The sequence below is a fragment of the Ornithodoros turicata genome, chromosome 3, assembly GCF_037126465.1.
Source record: "Ornithodoros turicata isolate Travis chromosome 3, ASM3712646v1, whole genome shotgun sequence".
Taxonomy (NCBI): Eukaryota; Metazoa; Arthropoda; class Arachnida; order Ixodida; family Argasidae; genus Ornithodoros; species Ornithodoros turicata.
This window is the reverse complement of record NC_088203.1, coordinates 95,745,471-95,768,184: the sequence shown is the minus strand read 5'-3', so window position 1 is coordinate 95,768,184 and position 22,714 is coordinate 95,745,471. Positions and strand designations below refer to the sequence as shown.

Below are 22,714 nucleotides of genomic sequence, written 5' to 3'. Positions count from 1 at the left end.
GACTGACTTGCGCATTTGAACTTACTACAGACACATTCCTCTGTTCGAGAAGTGGACAGTGACGGCTTCCGTCACCAGTCCGAAATGATGATGATGATGATGATTTAATAATTTATTGAGCAGCAACCTAAAAACAGTAGAGTACAACTCAACAGACCCGTCTGCTGTAGGCATACGTAGTATCTGCTGATGTAGGCACATCTAGTAATAATAGACATTGCGAGCTTGGGAAGGAATTCATTTTATAATTCCTATGGAATATACCAATTATACTGCATAGTCGCGTAGTCGAAAACCTGCTGACAGCCCTTATGTCCCGAGGTAGCTGGTGAGAAAGATGCACACGATGAGTCTCCTGGCGTGATGACGTGTTTACAGGAAAACGACTGCAGGAACGCGAAATTTCAATCAACGCATTCCTTTGTTCGAAAAGATCGACATGACGCATATGGAAGCCTTAATATTGGACGAAAACATCTAGCTAACAAAGGAGACGCCTGACCTTGGATTCACCAGCTCCAATGGAAGACATAATGGTCAGAAAATACAGAGTTGAGGGAACCTACGCAGTATAGTAAAAACCACATCCAGAAAAAAAAAAACGTACAAGCAAACGATGAACGACAAGAGGAGCACCATTCAGTGGACACAGCGTCTGAGTCGAAGCAGTAAGACGTGCAGGAGGTGCATATAGGTAGCGAAATATCTATGGCTCACTTTCTGTTTCCACCGTGTGATCCAAACTTCATTATTTGAACAATAAGTCGAGCAATTCCCATTTGAATAACTCGCTAGTGTCTCGGGTCAGTCGTTGGAAACAGTGGCAGCTGACCAACGAGGCCAGTGAGTTCTGCGGGTGCAAATTGTTCGCCATTATTGGCCACCTACCCCTCTTCCTTCCTAAGTGCAGTGATTGCCGCTGCAGCTTAGGTCACTTTATATTGGCCTACAACGGCTAACAATTGGCTAACAATATTGGCTAACAATGACCTGTATATATCCGACCTTTTAGTACATTGTGAAACTTCTCTTCAAAGCGTCATACATAGCCTTTGCACGTTTTAGATTTCCACGGGCTGAACGCTCTTGACGTCCTTGCTTGTGAGTCTTGGGCGCTATGTCATCCCACACGGCGGCTACATGTCACTGCCCGCTTTGCCCTATCCGACACTGATTTTCTTGTGCCGTACTAAGCAATCAACTGGTACAATGCAGGCATAATTCCACTAGGGATGTGTACAATTGCCAAACAACCTTTCCTTTATAGCCTATACTGTTTACCAACTTTGCTTTCGTTTTGTTTTGTTTTTACTGTTTTTATTCACTATGGATGGACTAGACCCACCATATATTCACCTTGCCACACTCCGATTTGTCACGTAGCGACGAGTGTGTTCATAATCGAGGGGGGGGGGGGAAGGTGCAAAGTCTGATGATGATGGCGACAGAGTTGACAGAACTTCCGCGTTGTTTAGGACTCAGAGCAGTTCTGTTGTAACCAGGGATTTCCCTACACCGCCCCCCAGAGGGGGTGTACACCCTCCCTGAATTTTTGCAACCCCCCCCCCCCCCTGAAATTGGTCAGGTGACCCCACCCAGCTCGACCATGTAGTGAGTCCGGCGCAGCGAATTACATCCTGTACTGTCAAGCTTGGGCTGTATGACCACAGTCATGCAGATGATCGTACCATGCATTTGTCCAAAACCATTTGAAAGTAACTGTTCAATGCATACATTGCGCGCATATATTACGAGCAAAAATGTGTGCGGGCATGCACACTCAATGTGGATCATCAAGAACCATTTGCGCCCAACTCAGTAAAGCGAGCTGTTCTGCGTTTTTCGTCTAAGGTTTCCTCTGTTGGTTGCTAGGTACTCATTGAGCTTCGTGAGACAGGGTGCTAGTCTTTTTCCTTTGTCGGTCATGCGATTATGCATTATGTTAAAATGCCCTTCATAATGAATCTGTATTCTAATGTACGGTGTTCTAATGTAATAACATGTACAAACAAAACGGGAAAGTTGTGCAGATGTCACCATTGTGCCACAATTCCTTCTGTGTCTAAGAAAACTTCCGTAAGTGGAATCTTCACCAAGCATACCCCCCCCCCCCTTGAAAGGTCGGCCCCCCCCCAGCAGTGAATTTCTGGGGAAATCACTGGTTGTAACACGTTACGTAAAGCGGAGCTAGCTGCACTGCAAGGATGTGATCGATGTCATGTGGGTCACCTTTGGTATTATAAACCAGCAGTAGCTCAAGAAACACAACAGTGCAAACATAATCAGCTATTCTGCTAGCCAAGCTGTCCAAGCGTGTCTGCTGTCCAAGCGTGTGTCCCTTTATCAGTAGCTATTCAGCGTAAACGTAGAAAACGACTATGGTGGTCGTCTGCATTATTATCCCCATCTGTTTATTGCGTGCTGGTATTGCGTGCGTGTTGGTGTCCTCGCCTCACGTGCAGAGAACGCAACAACAGAATACAAAAGTCTACGTTCTTTTTAATTTAGTGGTTTTAGCGCAACGTTGTAGGGCGAACGCAAGTCTGGATGCACGCTTCGCCCGTGGCAAACTTGTTGGGTCCGGTGAGACAATTTCGTTCGTCCAATGTCTCTGGATCAGCTGTGAGACAGGTGAAATTGCCGTCGGCTCGCTTGTGTGCGAAGTACGGGAAGATCAGCTGGTCGGGGCTACAGCTGGAACCGCCTGGTTTCACGCACATATATGTCTTGGTGGTACCAGAGCAGTTTCCTTTGCACTCCTGCGTGCATTGAAGAAATGTATTTTGAGTTCATATCTTACGAACTAAGGACCCTATTCTTAAACGATCCTCGACTGACCCTCAACTCCCGCTGACCCTCAAGAACGGTTTTGCGCTTCAATAGTCGACCTTCACTCGAAACGTCCCCATGTATCTCCTTGAAGCCCAATGGCCCCTCCCAAGAGGAGCACTTCTTTCCTTTACATACTGGAGTCGAGGCAGAGTGTCGAGTCGAGGATCGTTTCAGAATACCGACGGGATCGATGTTTGAGTCCTTCCTTGGTCCCAGCAATTGATATGTGATCAAATGATATCGCTCGGTCTCCTGATTTGTTTAAAACAGAAGGAGGCGTATGTCCTGGACATGTGCATAAGACAGCCGCATCCTCCACAAATCAGGATCAGAATTATGTCATTCAGAACAGTGGCTGGCTATAAGCGTGTTACGTGAGTAAGTTCCGTTTTAACAGTCTACATTCAAAGCAAGGTCCAGATGACGCGTCAGAACTGGAACCACTGTTCTTGTGGAATTTTATAGATTCCTGTGGAGCTGTTGTGAGTGAAGTTTCGTTTTAGGAACGTAATCTTTGCCAAAAGCGCCGTGGCTGGCTGTGACCTGCAACCTTCTGGTACCTTGCCCTACGTTCGAAGCAACGTTGAGGTGACACGTCAGAACTGGACCCATTCACGGCTTCTGTGGAACTTTTACACGACGTCCTAGAAACAGAACTTCACCACATAACGCGTTCAAGGCAAATCATTGCAGAGGATGATACCGTTATCACTCCTGATTTGAGGAGACAGCTGTTCGTACGCCTTTGCGTGACAAGACGCTATGTAAGTATAGGTCAGCCTTTCGCGCAGCCCCTCAACTTTGTTTTCCCCTCGTTCACGTAGAACGGTCTCATTGGGTCGCTCTCAAATAATGTGCCACAACAACTGCACGTGCTGTCCACGTTCCTTCATCTTTTTCACCGTGGTGTTGTGGCCAGTCTGCGAATGCTCTTATTTCTGCTTCCTGAGTGGACAGACGCTTTGTCACGTGCTTTCTCCCACCTTTCAACGAATGAGAAGAGAAAACGGTATCATTCGGAATGGTGATGGGCTAGAAAAGCGTTAGGGTGGTGAGGTACTTGAGGAAGTTGAGGATAAAGGGAACAAATGGAAGGAGAGCAGGTGTCGCATTACATGCATAAATTAGGAACCATGGCACAGTTGACAGGGTACGAATTTGGACATAGATACAGTTCTCTGTCAAGTCGCCCGGCCGGCAACAGCTTCGTTATGAAGAGGAGCCCTAGCCGGTCGACAGAAACACAAGCTGTAAGCCTCCAATTGAATAAAGCAGTGATAGTATTCATAAGAAGCACTATAACAACGACACTAATGATTTAAACTTGCCTCGAGCGTCTCGTACGTGAGGTGTCTTCCAAGTTTGTGGGGACATGCTCCATCCTCGAACACCCATCTGTGACATTGGTCATCGTGGTAGTACCACCACTGGTAACGTATAAGTTCTTGTGTGCAAGTAGCAAATTCAGTCGCTTTATAGCAAGCGGGATCAGGCGTCGTTCGGTTGATGCAACGCCACGTGCATTCTTCCATGGTTCGGAATCGGTTCGGGCTGTGGTTGCACAAATCGAACGCGTCGCTGCCTCCCACCGTCGCGGTGCAGGTGTCTTGCTTGAAGTAGAACTCGACTGTCTTGTTCGTGCAATACGAGTAGTAGTACTGGCCACACTCTGCGACACGCTAAAAGAGAAAATAAGTGACTTGAAGAAAAAAGCGAAGGAGGAGACTAGATGTATTTCTAGCAATGCATTTGAAGGGTGCGTTTCCACTTCCTGTGCCTCTATGGACGTGCACCGGCGTTGTGTCATCCTCCTTTCAAATCGATCTCAAAAATTAGGGGCCGTATCCGTAAAGGACCCTCGACTCGAGCTTCTTCTCAAGTTTCTGAGCTGGTTTCCTGCTTGAGGAGTCGCGACCTATATTCGAAACATCCCCCTCCACACACACACACCAAGTGGGGGAAATCCTACGATTCATAAGGTTGTACTCATAAACATCCCTCAACGCGACATCCAGCCCCCGACTTCGGTGAGTGGGGAAACGAGACGCTCCTCCACTTCAGGGTTACTGGGCCTCAAGGAAGCGCGCCGGTGCAACCATGGAGTACTCGCGGCGTTCTCGGAGGATTTCCTCCGTTCAGGGGCAGTTTCGGGTCGAGGTCGATTTATGAAGCGCAAGACAGGTCTCTAGTAGCTGCTCAAGTGGAGGGTCGAGTCAAGGATCGTCTAAGCATTCGGCAGCCCAGCGAAACCCAGCGCCTCCCTCAATTTGAGCAACGCTTCTTTCCTGGACCTCTTCCTTCACTGGAGCCACGTGACTGGAGTCTAGCCGAAGTGTCGAGTCGCAGATCGTTTAAGAGATACGACCGTTACTATCTTAAATGTTCCTCTTCTTCCGCATATTGATCGATTGATTGATAAAAGAAAACGTTCCAGGCATTTTACGTAAAATGTCTGGCTTTCCAGTGAGAATTTCAGTTGTATACCTGCTGCGAACATGTACCTGGGCTGAAAATCTTGTTACGTTGAACGTTCAGTGACATCAACGACCGGTGGCAATGACAAGTTACAACCGTGAGCACCATCATACTCACTCGTGCTGATTTAGTGCTGCTAAATGCAGAAGTGGTAGACGAAGTCGAAACTCCTCTTGAACCGCTCGTTGTCTGCCTGGTACGTACTTCTGTGAAGAGTTCGGTTGTGTTTTCTGGGGCCCGTTCTGCTTGTACCGTGCGATCCGATGTCCGCAATCTCGATTCTTCTGGTGGTGTCCCTCGTTCCCCTTGATTTCGATTTTGTTTACGAGCATGCAAAGAAGTCTGCACCGGTATCTGTTCAGCATTCCCCGCTGGGATCTCTGTTGTTTCATTTCCTGATGTTCTCTTTGAAACGTGTAACGAGATTTGTGCGGGAGGCTGCATTGATGTCTCTCCTGAGGTATGCACTGTGGTGGGTACATGAGCCTGCCCAGTTGACGGTACTGAGGACGTTTCTGAGCTCTGTTCTGTAGCCTTTCGTGTCGCGCTAACCGGGGTCTTCTCCGGCTCCCGTACTGCGGTCTTTTCAGTTTGGAACAGCGTACTGATCGGCGCTTCTGTTTCCACTGGCTCGGTTGGCCCCTGTGGTAAAACATTTTCGTAGCCAACGATGGCACTTGTCTCTTTCTCGCCATCGTCTGAGGCAGCATCGGAGGTCTCCTCCTCGTAACCGAAGACTGATGACGTTGTGAAGAACACAAGAAGAGCACAGAGGGCAGCGAGAAGTGCGAAAACTACGATTCTCACCCCAAATCCGGACTTACGAAAACCGGACGCATCAGCCTCCAGTTTGGAAGTGGTAGGCTCTGTGGTAAGGGTAGAGAACTGCGATGTTTCGGCGAGGGAGCCAGTTGAAGACATCCTTGCATGCGCATGCATTTCGTTCCGTGCGTACTTCTTCTGCTTCTTCGTCCAATCAAAAGATAGCCGTGAGCCATGTAGCAAGCACGTAGCCGCTTTTTACTTCGTCCTTTTCCACTTTGACGATGGCGCTTTGCTGACCGGCTCACGAATGTTGTGCTGAAATTTGAGACATTTTGGTCAAATGTTGCCACTTCCTGTTTATAATATGTCAGGAACATTGTCAACTATATATTTTACAAAGTAAAAATAAACTGTTCCTGACTTTCATTGTTGTTTGTGGTGGTGGTGGTGGTGGTGGTGGTGGCGATAGGGCTTGCCGTTGTCGGCCTCACGTATGTGGGCAACGTCACGACTGACGCCCTGGGGGAATGTGCGTCCTGGGCCGACTTCTAAGGGAACTGTGCCGACATGTGTCTGAAAGCGTCTGAGGAAAACCGTCTGTTTGTGCAGTCTGGTACTTCCCGTTTCAGTGTCTAATCCTCTGTCAGGCAGCACAGACGTATTCGACTTATGCAAGTGTAGTACGTTTAACGTCGCTCGAAATCCTGCCCCATCTGTCAAGCTGTCCACCAGGAGTCACCAGACAAAATATTTTCACTCTGCGGAGCGTTATAGGTGTGCAATCGAATTCACAAAAAAGCAGACACGGTCGTCCGACATGATTCTCGCGTGACGTATATACCTATCTCTGTTTGTAAACAAATGACGTCATAGTGTTCGACAGCGCCACCAATTTGGTCGCCAGAAGCTTGGGGCGAACAAGGTCGCCCGAAAGGCACGATCTTGAGGGGATTATGATTGTCCCTCAAAGGGACGTGACATTCGGTCCTACATTTCTTTCAATAGGAGGCAGCGAACAAGTGCCCATTCGTGGAACCCACCCTCCCCTTCCGACTTGTTTCGGTTTCAGTCTGTCTACTAACGTCACGATGAAGTTTCTCGGGTAGATGTCTATTGAGGGCTCCGTGCCTTGTTTATGTTTTTTTCTTTACAGTCACGCGCCGCTTATACATGCTTGTGCTGTGCCGCTGTACTTCACCGGTCACGTGAGGGAAGTAGCATATACGTCACGACATATAGCATATACGTCAGCATATACTCTCGTTCTGCGATGCTCTCTTCAGGAGGTGGGTGATTTCGTCCATCCTTCCTCTTTCCGAAATCCCTGATTGTACGTTGTCGTGCTGCGCCGGCGCCATTAGCAAAAGCAGACTTGTACGTATTTGGAGTATTGTATTTAAAATACTGTATTTTAAATACAATTTGCGGTATTTTGGTACTCTACTCAATACTTTTTGTTTTGTGTATTTGTACTCTGTTTAAAATACATTTTATGGTATTTTCTACTCAATACTTAATTACATATCTTGGATCTCCCTCTCAAACTTTCTGTGTCTCGTATTTCCATTATCTTGCTTGTTCAGTGGAAATTTCCTGAGTCCCTCGGACTAGACCCGGATAGTGAGTCTAGACCCGGACATTGACCCTTCTTGGAAGTCTCTATTTAGAGATCTTGCCCCGTGTGTACTAATCCTTGGCCAGTGAGGGTTATTATTATGTGTGCCATGACGCGGTGACGCCGAATTCTGACCTTGCCGAGCAGGGACCTGCTAAAAGTTTGCTTTGTTCTGGGTCACATATACATAGTGCAGTCAGTATCTTTTTGTCATCTTTCTGGGACTTGTGTTTAGATGACTCCTATCACACAGCGGCGGTTAGCGTAGTGCGCGGGGTTTGTTATTCGTGTGATATAGCAGCGACTTGCCGCATTGACCAGTGACCGGTGACTTTTTGCGTTCAAGGATAAATAGTATCTTAATTGTATTTCAAATACTTTTTAAGTATTTTGTACTCTATCTTAATTACTTTAATTTTCATGTATTTATACTCTATCTTAATTACATTCTAACATTAGTATTTATTATCTTATCTTAAATACATTTTTGAGCATCGTGTACATGTGAACAAAAGCCAGAGCGTACGATGCGCTAAAACTCACTACTGTTTACTCCGTTTACGCGCGTTAGAGTTCCAAAGAAAATGGAGTAATCGGGAAAAGAGCAAAATCGGTATTAACCCGATCCAGATCAAAATTGATTTTGCAGTAGGTGCCCGAGGAGGACTGCTCGTTATATACCCGTAGTCCAGTGGGTTACTTACCACTGCTGGGTCACTCATCCGCCAATACAACTCGCAAAACTCTAAGCGCGCTAATTTATTCAACTCTAGGACCAACTTAGAAATGTCTGGCCCTTTCATGCCGGACTGTATCTAATGTCATATACACAAGGGCAGTGATCAGACAAGGTCAGTATTATAGATTGGTTGCGAACCGCAGGCCCGTTCGCAGTCCATGCTGGTAGCAAACTGGTTCGGCCCAATGAGGCAATTGTGGTTATGCAAAGTCCGGAAGTCAGACACCTCGCAGCGGAAAGTACCATCCTCTTGCTTGACAGCGAAATACGGATACTTGAGCTCGTGAGGTGCGCACAGCTTACCGCTGGGCATGCGGCAGCTGCTTCTCGCATCTACAGATGAGCAGTTCCCGACGCAGTCCTGCAGGAGAGTGGCCACTTAAGTCCAAAATGCCAGTGACAAAAGCAAACAGTATGTCTTTCGCATATTTATGTACAACTGACAAACGGGACTATGAAGGTATATTATTCGGAGAAACCGTTCATGCTTTTATTTATTTGCGTTACGTTTGGGTACGGGTGATAGTATCATGTCCACAAACCCCTGTTTACAAGAGCGGAGGATGAAGCCGCAGACATGTACAAGACACTCAAGATAAGATAATAAACACTAACGTTAGAATGTAATTAAGATAGAATATAAATACATGAAAATTAAAGTAATTAAGATAGAGTACAAAATACTTCAAAAAGTATTTGAAATACAATTAAGATACTATTTGTCCTTGAACGCAAAAAGTCACCGGTCACTGGTCAATGCGGCAAGTCGCCGCTATGTCACATGAATTAGAGTCACTAAATATTTGGTGACCCTAACATGAATCACCTAAACCCCGCGCACTACGCTAGCCCCCGCTGTGTGATAGGAGTCATCTAAACACAAGTCCCAAAAAGATGACAGAAGATACCGCATAACTCAACTAAGTATGTCTATGTGACCCAGAACAAAGCAAGCTTCTAGCAGGTCCCTGCTCGGCGAGGTCAGAATTCGGCGTCACCGCATCAGGGCACACATAATAGAGCCGCAAGCGTAAACGTGACAGTGTGAACCAGCCTTTAAGGCAAGATATCTAAGCGGGGACTTCCAAGAAGGGCCAATGTCCAGGTCAAGTCGGAGGGACTCAGGAAATTTCCACTGAACAAGCAAGAAAATGGAAAGACGAGACACAGAAAGTTTGAGAGGGAGATCCAAAGTATGTAATTAGAGTATTGAGTAGAAAATACCATAAAATGTATTTTAAATAGAGTACGAATACACAAAACAAAAAGTATTGAGTAGAGTACCAAAATACGGCAAATTAACTGCCGAATTTAAAATACAGTATTTTAAATACAATACTCCAAATACGTACAAGTCTGGATGAAGGAAATCTGAAACTACACTCTCAGAAAAAAGGGAGGGGCAGTTACACCTTTTAGGAGGTAATAGTCGTCGTATATGTTGTGCCTAAAAGGTTGCAGGGTTCTACATGCTACCTACGAATGATAGGGTTACCGCTTCTGATTCGGTGAGCGAGGGGGTCGTACGCCTTTTTATCGCAATTTGGATATATGATAATTTATTTTACCACCCTTTTACACCCTTTATCAGACGCTATGTTGACCTAGGTGGTAACTATGGAAGTTACCACCTTTTCACACCCTTTTTTCTTAAGAGTGATAGCGCCCAGTTCTCTTCGTCGTCCGTTTCTTTTTTGGGGCATTTGCATGACTTTCCAAACGAACGATGGCACATCAACTTCGTCAACTCATCATCATCACCTACTTTGCGCGACAACTTCATCCATCACGCTGTAGGTTGTGGAGCTCGAATACATTACCCTGTTATGCACTCTAAGAAAAAAGGGTGTGAAAAGGTGGTAACTTCCATAGGTTACCACCTAGGCCAACACAGCGTCTGATAAAGGGTGTAAAAGGGTGGTAAAAGCAAATTATCATATATCCAAATTGCTACAAAAATGCGCACGCCCTCCTCGCTCACCGAATCAGAAGTGGTAACCCTATCATTCGCTTACGGGTTCGTTTTTTTCGACCTATTCGTTTACCTTTTTACGCACAACATACGCGACAAATATTACCTCCTAAAAGGTGTAACTGCTCCACCCTTTTTTTCTAAGAGCGTGGTTGAAGTGTTGAAGGCGAGATGAACGACAGCTCACCTGCAGTGTGCTGTATGCTCTACTTGTGAGCGGGCATTCTCCCGTCCTGAATGTCCACTGTTGACAGCGCCCTTCGTCGTAGTACCACCACTTCCGGCGCACATACTGCTGGGTGCAGGCGGTGAATTTAGCAGGCAAGGAACACTGCGCAAAGGGGATCTTCGGGGAGAGGCAACTTCTGACACAGCCTTCCAGGGTTCTGAATTTGTTAGGGCTATGGTTACAGACATCGACCGACCCGCTGTCGCGTCCGGCGATTGCACACTCCCGAGTGTTCGCTTTGAAGTAGAATTTGATTCTTTCGGGGCTGCAGTAAGTGGTGTAGAACGGATGGCAGCGATAGTCGACCTGAAAATAGTGAATAATGAAGATGTACAGCGCGGTTGACACGCTCCAGCAACGACATTTACTTGAATAATCTATGAAAATGTATGGACAAAGAGAAACGCGTCTACAGGCACCCCCCCCCCCCCTCCCGGGCGCGTTACGTAGCGGCTCTACCCAACGCGCTCGGTGTGCTCTGTCCCATCGTACTCCGGTGCCTCTACTAAACGGTCTTTCAGAGCCACGAGCGCGATACGCTTCCTGCGAAGTTTCCAAGGCGTCTCATTGGTTTTCTGACGTCCCCTTCCTTCATAAGACAGCGGAGACAACATCACGTGTAACATCAGGGTACAGTTATTAATTATTATTCACTGAGACAGAGCAGCCCTTACGCGCTCCCACCTAAAAGCTGGAGAGCTTAATCAAGAGCACCACGCTCTGGAAGAGGAGTGACACCGTTTAGTTAAAAGGAGCGCGCTCTCTGCGCTCTAGAGCCGCTACTTAAAGGAACACTACCACTGATTAAAGGAACACTATGGGTGGGGGAAAAGCGTAAATTGCTTTTTCTTCTATCGATCGTAACTCACGAACGACGCAACAAATTAATTCCGTTCCTTTTATATTTGTGTCAGAGTAACGGCATCTCTCATTTTTCAATGAGAAATTTTAGCACTTTAGTGTCCGGGATGGTCGCATCCGTTAAAATCCAATTGGAAACTACGTATATGACTACGCTGACCTCAGTATCGAAAATCCCACGCGATATAGTGGCGTACTCGACGGAATACATATGACAAGAGCAGATGCTGGATGTTGAGAGTATGCCGGAATTCCCTCTCCGGAAAAACGAGAAAGCGGCACTCCCTAACAGCCAATGAGGGCGCGACCTTGATAAAAAGGAATGCCGCGGCCGAGCGGGCGACTGGACGGCGCCTTTCCTCCTCTCAACGCCGCGCTTTCACTCCTTAGGGAAGTGACGTCACGCCGCCGGAGCTCCTGCGGACACGGAAGCAGTGCTGATCTTTAAAATTCGTTATCCGGGTAGATTATCGGCCGATGCCGAACATAGCGTTATCGGTTGCATAGATGGGTTTCCGGATAAGGCCGTCCCTTTAAGTATCAACTTACAATTGCTTCTTCGTTGCTCCGAGGAAGTTTCGCTTCCTTGTTTTCCGAATTGTCAATGGCGCTGACTGCGGGAGTGGTTACTCTCGACTTCAATGCGGTCACAATCTTATTTGTAGCGCCAGTTCTATTCCTTTTTTTACTTGCGATTCTTCGTCCCGGCAACACATATTTTTCGTAATCTTCGTACAGGATCTCAGTCGTGGCCAGCAAGAATGCTTTTTTCGCGGTGGCTTGAGTTTGTACGAAGAACAAAAGCAGCATACACAACGCCGCGACAGTCATGAACATGAGTCCCTTCACCAGAATCGCGTGCTTTCTTTGTACTAATTTCGATGTGGATTTCTCCGACAGGGCAGGCGGCGGTCTGATTGGTTCCTCTGAACCTCCCGGTTGAAGGTGGTGGAGCTGTTGAACAGGGCTGCACGCAGGCCGTGGTTCCTGCACAGCTTCGTAAGTTGGGCTTGCCAAGTGAGCAAATTGTTTTTCGCTGTCCCTTGGGTAGTACTCTGGGTACCAAGTCGCGCACGCCTTCTCTTCCAGATGCTTTTCGTCACTCCATTGGTTACCAAATTGTATGGGCAAACGCCGCACAGCCTCTTGAGCATTATCTACTGCACTTACGTACATTTCTGGATTAGCTGATTGCACGTGCTGTTCACTGCTCCATGGCCCAGCCCTCTGTGGAGTCCACTGTGCATCATCTCGAGCAATTTCTTGAGCAGTCGTGTTCGGTGTTCGGTCTGCTGCTTGCATGTATGCAGTATTTTGAGCGGTTCCTTCAGCATCCACGTACATATTTTGGCTAGCCACTTGCGCGTGCTCTTGTCTGTCCCATTTGCTAGCGTTCTGCTCAGGCCAACACGGAACCTTCCGACCAGTTCCCGCAGGAGCCGCGTACGCCATCAGATTAACCGCTTCCACGTGTTCTTGTCCATCCCATTGGCTACCATCAATCACGACCCAGTTAGCAACATTTTGAGTAGTGTCCTCGGTATCGCCACGAATCAGGTTAAGATCCACCCACTGCGAACTCCTTTCTTCAACTATGCCCCGTGCGGCGCTCTGCTCTGTTCCTTGTGTTATACCTTGATCAACCCATCGACTACCTCCTTGAACTGTCTGCGGCGCAGTCCACCGCACATTTTCTTCCCGTGTCCCTTGTACCCTTTCTCTGTCACCTGTCTGGGTTGCTTCAAGTGCTGTTTGTGCGACATCGTGTTGTCGAGGTGGGTCTGCTGTAGTCGTGGTCGGAAAGTCTGGTGCATAGCAGTAAGAGTTCCCATCATGATTGGTGGCTCGGTTCTTCAGGCTGAGGGATAAGTGTTCAAGTAAGTAGCGTACATTATCCATTTTCCCCCCTCAAAAAGTTGCAGATCAAATAGAACTCCTGACGGCGTGCGAACGATGAATTGCTGTAGAACCAAGCAAAGCTACCGCACGCGAGCGCCGCACGCGCCGGCGTCCTCTTCCTTCTTCCGTTTCTGTTCCAACGACAGGTGGGTCTTTTTTTAAATTCTGTGATAGCGCCGCGAAGCAACTGTGGCTGGCCGTGCAGGCGGAGAGAGGATAGCAGGAAGGACTGGGAGGAATGGGGTTAGTATGAGTCCTGGGCCGACTTCATGGGGAACTGTGCCGACATTCGTCTGGAAAGTCTTCGGGAAAACCCTGGGAAAACCGGTGACAGGATTCGAACCCTTGTCACCTCCCAGTCTCGGCGTGGAAAGTATGCCACGGGAGCTGGTGCAGGTGGGACTGAAGGATGGCACTGGCACGGGGCCCGTAATGAAAATTCATTCAAATGCTCGATGCCTTTAATTTAATGGTCGTTAATACACAAGCTAGTATGAGTTCAACTGCACAGTCGTCCGTCAAATGTTGCTAAGGAAGATTGTACACAGGATGTTTCACCTAAAGTGATAACAAACTCTAGCTGCACTCTTAGAAAAAAAGGGTGGAGCAGTTACACCTTCTAGGAGGTAATATTTGTCGCATATGTTGTGCCTAAAAGGTGCCAGCTACACTCTTAGAAATGAACTTCACCGCATAGCACCCTCCAAGCCAACCATCACCTCGAATGATACCGTTGTCTGCCCGTATTTGTTGAAAACAGGGGCGTACGCCTTTTTTGTGACAATTATGAACAGCATAAGTGTCACAAAAAAGGCGTACGTCTTCCATTTTCACCAAATCAGGGCAGATAACGATATCATTCGAGATGATGGTTGGATAGAAGCGTGCTATGCGGTGAAGTTCATTTTTAAGAGTGTACCTCACTCTCTGCCATATGAATCGTAGGGTTACCACTTCTGATTCGGTGAGCGAGGATGGCGTACGCCTTTTTGTAGCAATTTGGTGTGCCAGCCTTTTACACCCTTTATCAGAGGCTATGTTGACCTACACTCTTAAAAATGAACTTCACCACATAGCACGCTCCTAGCCAACCATCACCCCGAATGACAACGTTCTTGCCCTAGATTTGCTGAAAACGGGAGGAGGAGCCTATTTTGTGCTATTATGCACGGCACAAAATAGGCTCCTCCTCCCGTTTTCAACAAATCAGGGGCGAGAACGTTGTCATTCGGGATGGTGGTTGGCTAGGAGCGTGCTGTGTGGTGAAGTTCATTTTTAAGAGTGTAGGTGGTAGCTATAGAAGTTACCACCTTTTCACACCTTTTTTTCTTAGAGTGTGGCGACATACTCTCGGAGGATTGTGGAACTTTCGACAGTTACCTTCTGGAAACTTTTGCCGCCATTTAGGAAGGCTTTGGAGAATTTTTAATTCAGGTAAATCTATTTTTTTATTCGAACTTCGAAGATTACCTCGCGAACCTCACTTCTTTTTATTTTTATTTTTTGCAGAAATATGAAGTCCTTCACAGATAACCGCAGACCCAACAAAAACTATGCACAGTATAGCAGCAGAAATAGTCGAAACAAATTAGTAGAAGTGCCGCATGCTTGATTGTCGCAAAAAAGCACGCGCGGAAGGTGCGGCAAGAGGAGGAAGTGTTCCCGCCTCTTGTTTTACTTTTCTTTCCCCCGCTTTGACCTTGATGCTGGTGACGACCGCCTTATCACGAAGAATACAAAACGACCGTGTTATCGCAAAGGAAGCAAAACAAACGAAGGCGGGGCCTCTTCCTCCTCTAGCCGCTCATTTCGCGCGCGCTTTTTTTTGCGACAATAAATCAGGCGGGGCTAAAGCAGCACTTTTACTTTTTTTTATTCCCCGACTATTTCTGCTGCTATACTGTGCATAGTTCTTGTTGGCTGTGCGGTTACCCGTCGAAGACTTCATATTTCTGTACAAAAAAAGTGAGGTTTGCTTGGCAATTTTCGAAATTCGATTAGAAATAATAAATTTCCCTCAATTAAATATTGTCCAAAGCCTTTCTAAATAGAGGCAAAAGATTGCAGAAGGTAATTGCCGAATGTCCCACAATCCTGCGGTGAGTAGGTCGCCAGTTAGAATTCTTTATCACTTTAGGTGAAACACCATGCAGCTTTGGTGGAGATGAGCTTTGAGGTGACAGTGGTTCCCTCCTTTGAACAGAAAAAAAAATGAATTGACGTAACAAGCCATTTTACAAGCTTAACAAATATTTAACGTTTTTAGGGCGAGCGCAGTACTATTTTTAAAGTGTGATGTGGGCAAGCATCGCGCTTGTCCCATCCATACAGATAGCTGTGCAAACAAACCATTAGTGATGTCTAAAGCACGACCTATACTAGATTATAGCGACCATATCATAGGCACCCCTTCCCACGCTAGCGGTGTCGCTACTCATCGACCCAGTTATTGCTTCCTCAATAGACCTCTCCCTGTTTGTAAACAAATGACGTCATAGTGTTCGACAGCGCCACCAATTTCGTAGAGTTGAACTACGCTCGAAGCTAGAGGCGAACAAGGTCGCGCCCGAAAGCCACGGTCTTGAGGGGATTACGATGGCCCCTGAAAGGGACGCGACCTTCGGTCCTACTTTTCTTTCAATAGGAGGCAGCGAACAAGTGCCCATTCGTGGAACCCAGCCTTCCCCTTCCGATTTGTTTCGGTTTCAGTTTGTCTACCAACGTCATGATGACGTTTCTCTGGTAGAGGTCTATTTCTGCAATACTTTGTACTTCAGTTTAAATTGGTATTATTCTACAAGCGGCGGGTGTCCCACGCAAGATGCTTCATTCTAAAGTTGATTACCATCATCATTCTACACGTTTTCATATAAGCTGTAGGTGTCGTCTGCTATGGTATGGTAGTGGTGGTGGTGCTTCCTGTGAAAGGGCTCGCCGTGGTCGCCGTCACAGGGGTGGGCAACATCACGACTAACGCTCTTGGGGGAATGTGCGTCCTGGACACACTACTATATGGGGACTGTGCCTACTGAAAGCGTCTGAGGAAAATACTGGAAAAACCCCAGACAGCACAGCCGGTTCCGGGATTCGAACACGGGGACCTTCCAGTCTCGACGTGACATAGCCAGCTGGCTATAACAACACAGTCACGAGAGCTGGGACGGTAGTCGTATGTCCGTTTCTGCGCGCTCAAAATTCAAATTTTCATTGTACAATCATGATGCAGACCTCGCGGGCCGATGCGTAGCGCTCATAGCGGATCGTGAGGACAGGCTCGTCATAGGGGTTGCCGATTATGACATGGTTGGTATAATCTAGTAGGTCAAAAGTATAAGCACCATGTCGCCCGACCACAGAAACCTCCACGAGGCAGTTTCAGTTCCCGATGTGGATGTGTGTGTTGTATTCACGTCTGCACCATGTATACGCTCCACAGGACGGCAAACGAACTGTACGATGTCGAAGACAGTGGAAGAAGGTCTGGTGCGGGATGCCTTACACGACCACCTGTAAACCCAACGACGACCTGTGAACCCAAGGTCGCGGTGGTTTGTGGTACCAGTCCATCCCAAGAGGATGGAGGTTTTCTTTCTTTTTCCAAGAGAAGGTTTTCTTGTTACAATAAGTTGGACATTGCGTTAATAAACCTCTACCCGACAAACGTCATCATGACGTTGGTAGACAGACCGAAACCAAAACAGATCGGAAGGGGAAAGCTGGGTTCCACGAATGAGCAATTGTTCGCTGAAAGAAAGTAGGACCGAAGGTCGCGTCCCTTTCAGAGACCATCGTAATCCCCTCAAGACCGTGGCTTTCAGGCGCGACCTTGTTCACCACTAGCTTTGAACGTAGTTCAACTCTACCAAACTCGTGGCGCTGTCGAACATTATGACGTCATTTGTTTACAAACAGGTAGAGGTCTATTAGCCATCTCCTGGACATTCCCACTTCAAATGCTATAATTGTTGCGACCACGTGTGTAAGAGGAAACCCGCCAGACTATCGGCTGCTGTATAGAGTTCGATACATTGAATATCCCATGATGGGCCTTTTCCTGTTCACCTCCTCTAACAATGGTTTGATGACCGGACAAAGCGTCGTTAGTACATACTTCATGCAAGCTTGAAAGTAAATGGAACGTCACAAGCCAACACAAAAGGCATTTGTACATCTACATATTTTAATCTTTCTATCTTTGCGTATCCAGAGCATAACGCTGAGCAATAATGTGGTGAACTCAGTACCCCGTTCTTTGTCGCAGTCGAGAGTCGAAGCATTCTTGCAGACACACGCTATCCAAGTCGAACTTGTTAGGCCCGATGAGACAAGTTTGATTTGCGATGCTACCTACTATCACACACCGAAATTTGCCGTCAGATTGTCTCACAGCGGTGTAAGGGAATTCGAGGTACTTCGTACTGCAGGAGATAGATTCTGGCTCGAAGCACTTCCGCTCCATAGTTCCAGAGAAACATCTGCTGGTGCACTCCTGTCAGATGTAATGTCCGGCATACATTTCAGGCTCAGGTGATATAAAAGCAAGACTTTCCGAAAGACATTCAATGATATAGTTATCAGCCTAGGGGGAAATGATTCAGCATAGCCTACATTCAGCACTGCGGCCTTGGTGCGAAGACCACGAATAACATTGGAAGCGGTACTTGATTAGTTTAGAGTATCAAAATCGGGATAGATTGCTATCTGATACCCTTTCACGATGTTCTCTTAATTCGCAGAGTACCGTATAGCACCTCCAAACATCGGAAACACAATTTGCCGAAGAGCCTGTGCATAGGGTATCCCACCGGAACACCGTACCATTTTTGCAGGTCTAATAAAGAATCCCAAAATAGCTGGCACATTTGAGACAGTCACCGCGGGAAGCACATGAGGGGTTATCCTGAACTCTATCCGCTGTACTTCGAAAATTTTACTTCCCACTTTTTCTTTTCTTTTTAACACTGCGGCGTCTCATATTGGTCCAACTGCAGAGTTGTATACCAGCCGAAATGATTTCCGCATGTACCATGCCTGCAAATGTTCATAGCTGTTGAAGGTGACCAGTTTTATCCAAACCATCCAAACTGGGGCCAGTATACAAAGAGGTAAACATAGCATGAAATCATCTACGTTTCCAGGCTTTTTCGACGACTGACTTATTCCTTGACATGGTCATTTTCAGCCGCAAAAAAAAAAAAAAAAAAAAAAGAAGAAGCGAGGATTGCCTCTAAGTTTTTGAAGGAATAACATCCCCAATGCAAATACCTAAAGAGCTATAAAAATGTTAACCATTAATTTATAATTCCATTTGTCCCACGATCTCGTTCTATACTAGCAACATTTTTGCGCGTTAGTTAAGCGCATTCTTAAGTTCCTTGGTACAGCTACTCATAAGCAACTTCTACCAACATTCATCTAGGTTCAACATCCATAATATCCGGATTGAAAACGTGCTCTGGTATCTGCCAACAGCCCGCAGAATAGTGTCAGAAGCTAAACAGAACCCGCTATTGAAAGCACTGTCTCGTAGTACTTGCCTGCAGCGACGTATATACGCCTTCTGGAACCTCACTTGGACACGTTCCATTGTAGAAGCTCCACTCCTGACAACGTCCATCCTTGAAATACCACCAACGATAACGAATGTGCTCCTGAGCGCACGCTCCTAATCGAGATGGTTCGAAGCATTTCATTAACGGCGTATTTCTGATGACACAATTTTTTCTGCACAACTCATGAGTTCTATATCTGTTGCGACTGTAGTTGCAGAGGTCTGGAGCGTAGCCTTCGGGTCCGGTTGATGTGCACTGCCTGGTCTTGGCATCGTAGTAATACTCGCTTGCCTTACTTGTGCAATAGGTGAAGAAATGTGGTCCGCAGCGGGGGCTTATCTAATGAGAAAGAAAATTAGCACCATTGTAAAGAAATTTGAGTAAAGTCCCGTTACAAAAACTGCGGCGTTAGCCTACCGACCTGGCTCTTGTTAAGTCCCGTTTATACTTTGATGTCCGGTGGCGCATAGTCGAGCGGCGTGGGGTGGTGCAACCGGTCTGCTACGACACGCTATACGTTACCTTTCTCAAGGTAGAAAGCTGGGCTAGTTGATTGTTCATTGCGACAAAGACTACGTCACAGGAAACATCCGCCGACCACATCCTGAGCCCGTCCTGTGCTGTTTTCCAGAAACGTAGCTCTCTGTCTCCGTCGCAATCAGTTACCTTTCTCGTGGTTGTTTATACTACCGTCGTGGATCAGAGCAACTGAGCGACGTGCTTTTGAGCACTGAGCACGCGCATCACCAGATAACGATGTCCGTTCATAGCGAAGCCGCGCGATGGGTTGTGGTACAGCGTGTGCCGGCGAGCGCTGTCGTCCAACGTCAAGAGTGGAGCATGTTCTACAACGGCGCGAAGGGTGCCCGCCACTGCCAGAGCGCTGGTCTACGTCGTACGTTCTCGACCGAGAAAAAAGTTCAGCTAGTTGCATACGGCAGTGAACGTCCTTGCGCGAACTCGTTCGTCGGTGCCACACGGTAGTATAAATACGCCTGCGTAGTATAAAGTGCGTAGAAGTAATATACTTACCGCATTCTCCACCTTGTAGGGTACCGAATCCGGCAATCTGGGCAGCTTTGATGGTTCGTTACTGGTAGCGATAGTACTTGGTCTCCCAATCGCATGGCCAATAAAGCCTGTCTTGGCGATAGTTTTGCCTGTGGGAGTCTCAGTTGGAGATGCCGTGGCAGAGGGATCTGACGAAGTTGCTGAAGCTTTCAGGGCGGCCCTGCCTTCTTGCGACGGTTTTAACGAGTCCAGCGACGCTCTTAATTGTTCCGAGTACTCGTAGCCTTCTTCTGCGCTTTCACTGAGACTTTCGTCTGTCGCAGTATCCTCCTTGAACTCTGACGGACTGCTATAAAGAAGAAGGTACACCAACAGACAGCACAATACAATGATGCCTGCCGCCGTCGATAGCTGTAGAGTGGCAGGACACCTTCTAGAACTTGGATTATCGTTCAGTTTCGGGCCAGAATCCGGCCACCGTATTTGTGCTCTCCTGCGGTGTAATTCGGGTAATTGATTACCGTACCGAGAAAATGAGCGGCAGCCACCTCGGGTTGGCAAGATTCGACGAGGTTGCTCAATTGTGGATTCTGAAGACGTTTCGTACATTTCGAATATTTCAGGCTTAGGAATTATATCACTTGAACTGCTGCCTCTCGACCTCGTACATGCTTCTACTGGTCGTTGCCATCTACACGGTGCGGACATCTCGCATGGTCCCAGCCCTTCCGATCCTGCGGCCGCGTCCAGAGATGCTCTTCTCACATTTGCTTGGGCACCATCTATTTCGAAGCTGTGCGTGTTACGGGTCGCAAGGGATAAGTTTCGCAAGTCTTCGTCCCAGTAGCCGTCCCAGTCCTGGTCCAGGTTCCGCTTGACATTCATTTTCTAGTCGAGGACCGTCGTGGGATGCTTCGATGTGCCCCTGCTGCAGAAGGAGCAATGCGACGTAATCCAAACTTCTTCTTCCTCTCAAAAGATGGTCGCGAGCCAGAGGGAGATTGTATGTAAAGCCCGTAACAATGTGAAAGCAGGTGTCATATATGACGTACGTGCGTGCATATGCGAGCAGTGTTGTACCCGTTATCGCAATATAGTATCGCGATACCGGTACTCGTTACTTGAGTAAAAAGTAGCAAAATAGATATACAGATTCCATCTTGTTATGTTTCATAATTAAAATACGTGTACGTACCGGTAGCCTGTTCCAACAAGCGCTTCTGGCTAGCAGCGTTTCTGCTGTTCTGGCTCTTCCCGACATGCTCTCTCCAGATAGCGTCGATAAGAGTAGCCGCAAAATTAATTATGTTGGTAGGTCGGTAGGGAATATCCTATTCAATCCAATCCAATCCAGTGCAGTTCCCCGAAAATGGTTGCACCCAGTGTATACAGGTGAAATATAGCATTGGATAGCCTGGGATTAATAGCGAACTGTATTTTGACTGTTTGGCAGTTTGGCATCTCAAAATAAAGTTGTTTTTGGCTCGTGATTGGCTAGAGAGTTCAAAAAGTCGGTGGAGCTTCAGGTACCGGCAACAGGTCCCATTAATGGCCATTCGTGTAGAAGGTTGTATTACCTATTGAGCAAGGAACATGTCACAAGATATCATGGCTGGACCGTTTCTGTGTACGTTCCCGAGGTAAAAGGACCAGTATACATAATATAGGAGAGACTTCGCGATTCTTCTTGTTCCACCTCAGACACTGACCGTTATCCACCAAGGGGGATGATCGTGATTATAGTACTATAATAGTACATTGTAGCTCTTAGAAGTCGGCCGAGGACGCACATTCCCCCAGGGCGTCAGACGTGACGTTGCCCAGCTCTTTGAAGCCGACAATGGCGAGCCGGCCCTTTCTTCTTCTTCTTCTTCTGCCAATGAGATAATGGCCGTGAGCCACTAAGGGAGATTGGCCAGGGACAAAAGGGGCGAGAGATGTTTGTCTATGTTTGTGCAGTAATGATAGGCCCTTTCACCAGCACCACCCCTGTAGCTTCTTCTTCTTCTTCTTCAAAATTCCTATGCTATTGGCCGGCAACTGCTAGCTAGCATTATATTTAAATAATAATTAAAAAAGAATGGCACAAAGCTCATTGGCAATTGGCCACAAAACACTGATTTAATCAAGGGAATTTAGCAGTTTTGAAAAACACTGAGTAGATGACACGTAGAAGGTGATTGAGAAAAGGATGGTTGTGTGATGTGGGGTGGGATGGTGGGATTATTGAAATATATAGCTGTTGTCGAAGCAGTCAGACAGCGGCGGGATTTTTCGATTTCGATTCGATTCGTCTTTCGACGACTGCCATATATATTACAACTGTTCATGTTCTAATACGCTAGTCAGACGGCAAACCTAAGGTCGTTAGCGGAACGGCGGTTACTCTACCTGTTGTCCAACCATAATTTCGAATGATATCTTTCCCTGCCCTGATTTGTTGAAAACAGGGGTCGTACGCCTTTTTTGCGGTAATTATGAACTGCATAACTGTTACAAAAAAAAAAAAAAGAAGGTGTACGCAACCTGTTTTCAACAAATCAGGGCAGAGAACGATATCATTCGAAATTATAGTTGGACAACAGGTGAAGTAACGGCCGTTTCGCTAACGGCCTTATAGTTTTGTCATCTTACTAGGGTATTATACATCGAGGCCTGTATTGTATTTGTCAGTTTGGGTGTTACAGCCTCAGAACAGTTACTCTCCACGGCGTGATTACAGATACTAATACTGAGTGGCTTGAACGATACATACCATACGCGC

At 46.9% G+C, this 22,714-nt stretch overlaps 3 protein-coding genes across 5 annotated transcripts in view; 1 reads left to right on the top strand and 2 right to left on the bottom strand.

Moving 5' to 3' along the window:
- The window catches only part of LOC135388878 (DNA helicase MCM9-like), a 50,744-nt gene that overhangs the window by 1,471 nt on the left and 26,559 nt on the right, over positions 1-22,714 (top strand). The gene's annotated exons all lie outside the window — the stretch shown is intronic.
- Positions 2,480-6,308, bottom strand: LOC135387498 (uncharacterized). Its single transcript, XM_064616671.1, has 3 exons — positions 5,425-6,308; positions 4,161-4,511; positions 2,480-2,759 (listed from the first exon to the last, which is right to left on the bottom strand). The coding sequence occupies exons 1-3, from the start codon at positions 6,244-6,246 to the stop codon at positions 2,514-2,516; spliced, it is 1,419 nt and encodes a 472-aa protein (XP_064472741.1). The 5' UTR covers positions 6,247-6,308; the 3' UTR covers positions 2,480-2,513.
- On the bottom strand, positions 8,428-20,925 carry LOC135388876 (uncharacterized). 3 transcript variants are annotated; one of them, XM_064618731.1, is made up of 4 exons: positions 19,972-20,917; positions 18,925-19,278; positions 10,586-10,933; positions 8,428-8,787 (listed from the first exon to the last, which is right to left on the bottom strand). In XM_064618731.1, exons 1-4 carry the CDS (start codon positions 20,833-20,835, stop codon positions 8,530-8,532), a joined length of 1,824 nt encoding a protein of 607 aa, XP_064474801.1. In that variant the 5' UTR covers positions 20,836-20,917; the 3' UTR covers positions 8,428-8,529. The 3 variants fall into 3 exon arrangements, with proteins under 3 accessions (XP_064474801.1, XP_064474800.1, XP_064474802.1); XM_064618730.1 differs by lacking the exons at positions 18,925-19,278; positions 19,972-20,917 and adding an exon at positions 12,038-13,494; XM_064618732.1 differs by lacking the exons at positions 8,428-8,787; positions 10,586-10,933 and adding an exon at positions 17,572-17,876 and having other exon boundaries at positions 19,972-20,925.

Excerpts from the sequence above, each read along its gene's own strand:
- LOC135388876 (XM_064618730.1), bottom strand. The coding sequence starts at position 13,387 with ATGGATAATGTACGCTACTTACTTGAACACTTATCCCTCAGCCTGAAG. Across the intron at positions 10,934-12,037 it reads GGAGCAACGAAGAAGCAATT|GTCGACTATCGCTGCCATCC; the intron begins GTAAGTTGATAC and ends CACTATTTTCAG. Across the intron at positions 8,788-10,585 it reads GAGCATACAGCACACTGCAG|GACTGCGTCGGGAACTGCTC; the intron begins GTGAGCTGTCGT and ends ACTCTCCTGCAG.
- LOC135387498 (XM_064616671.1), bottom strand. The coding sequence starts at position 6,246 with ATGCATGCGCATGCAAGGATGTCTTCAACTGGCTCCCTCGCCGAAACA. Across the intron at positions 4,512-5,424 it reads GCAGCACTAAATCAGCACGA|CGTGTCGCAGAGTGTGGCCA; the intron begins GTGAGTATGATG and ends TTTCTCTTTTAG. Across the intron at positions 2,760-4,160 it reads TCACGTACGAGACGCTCGAG|GAGTGCAAAGGAAACTGCTC; the intron begins GCAAGTTTAAAT and ends CAATGCACGCAG.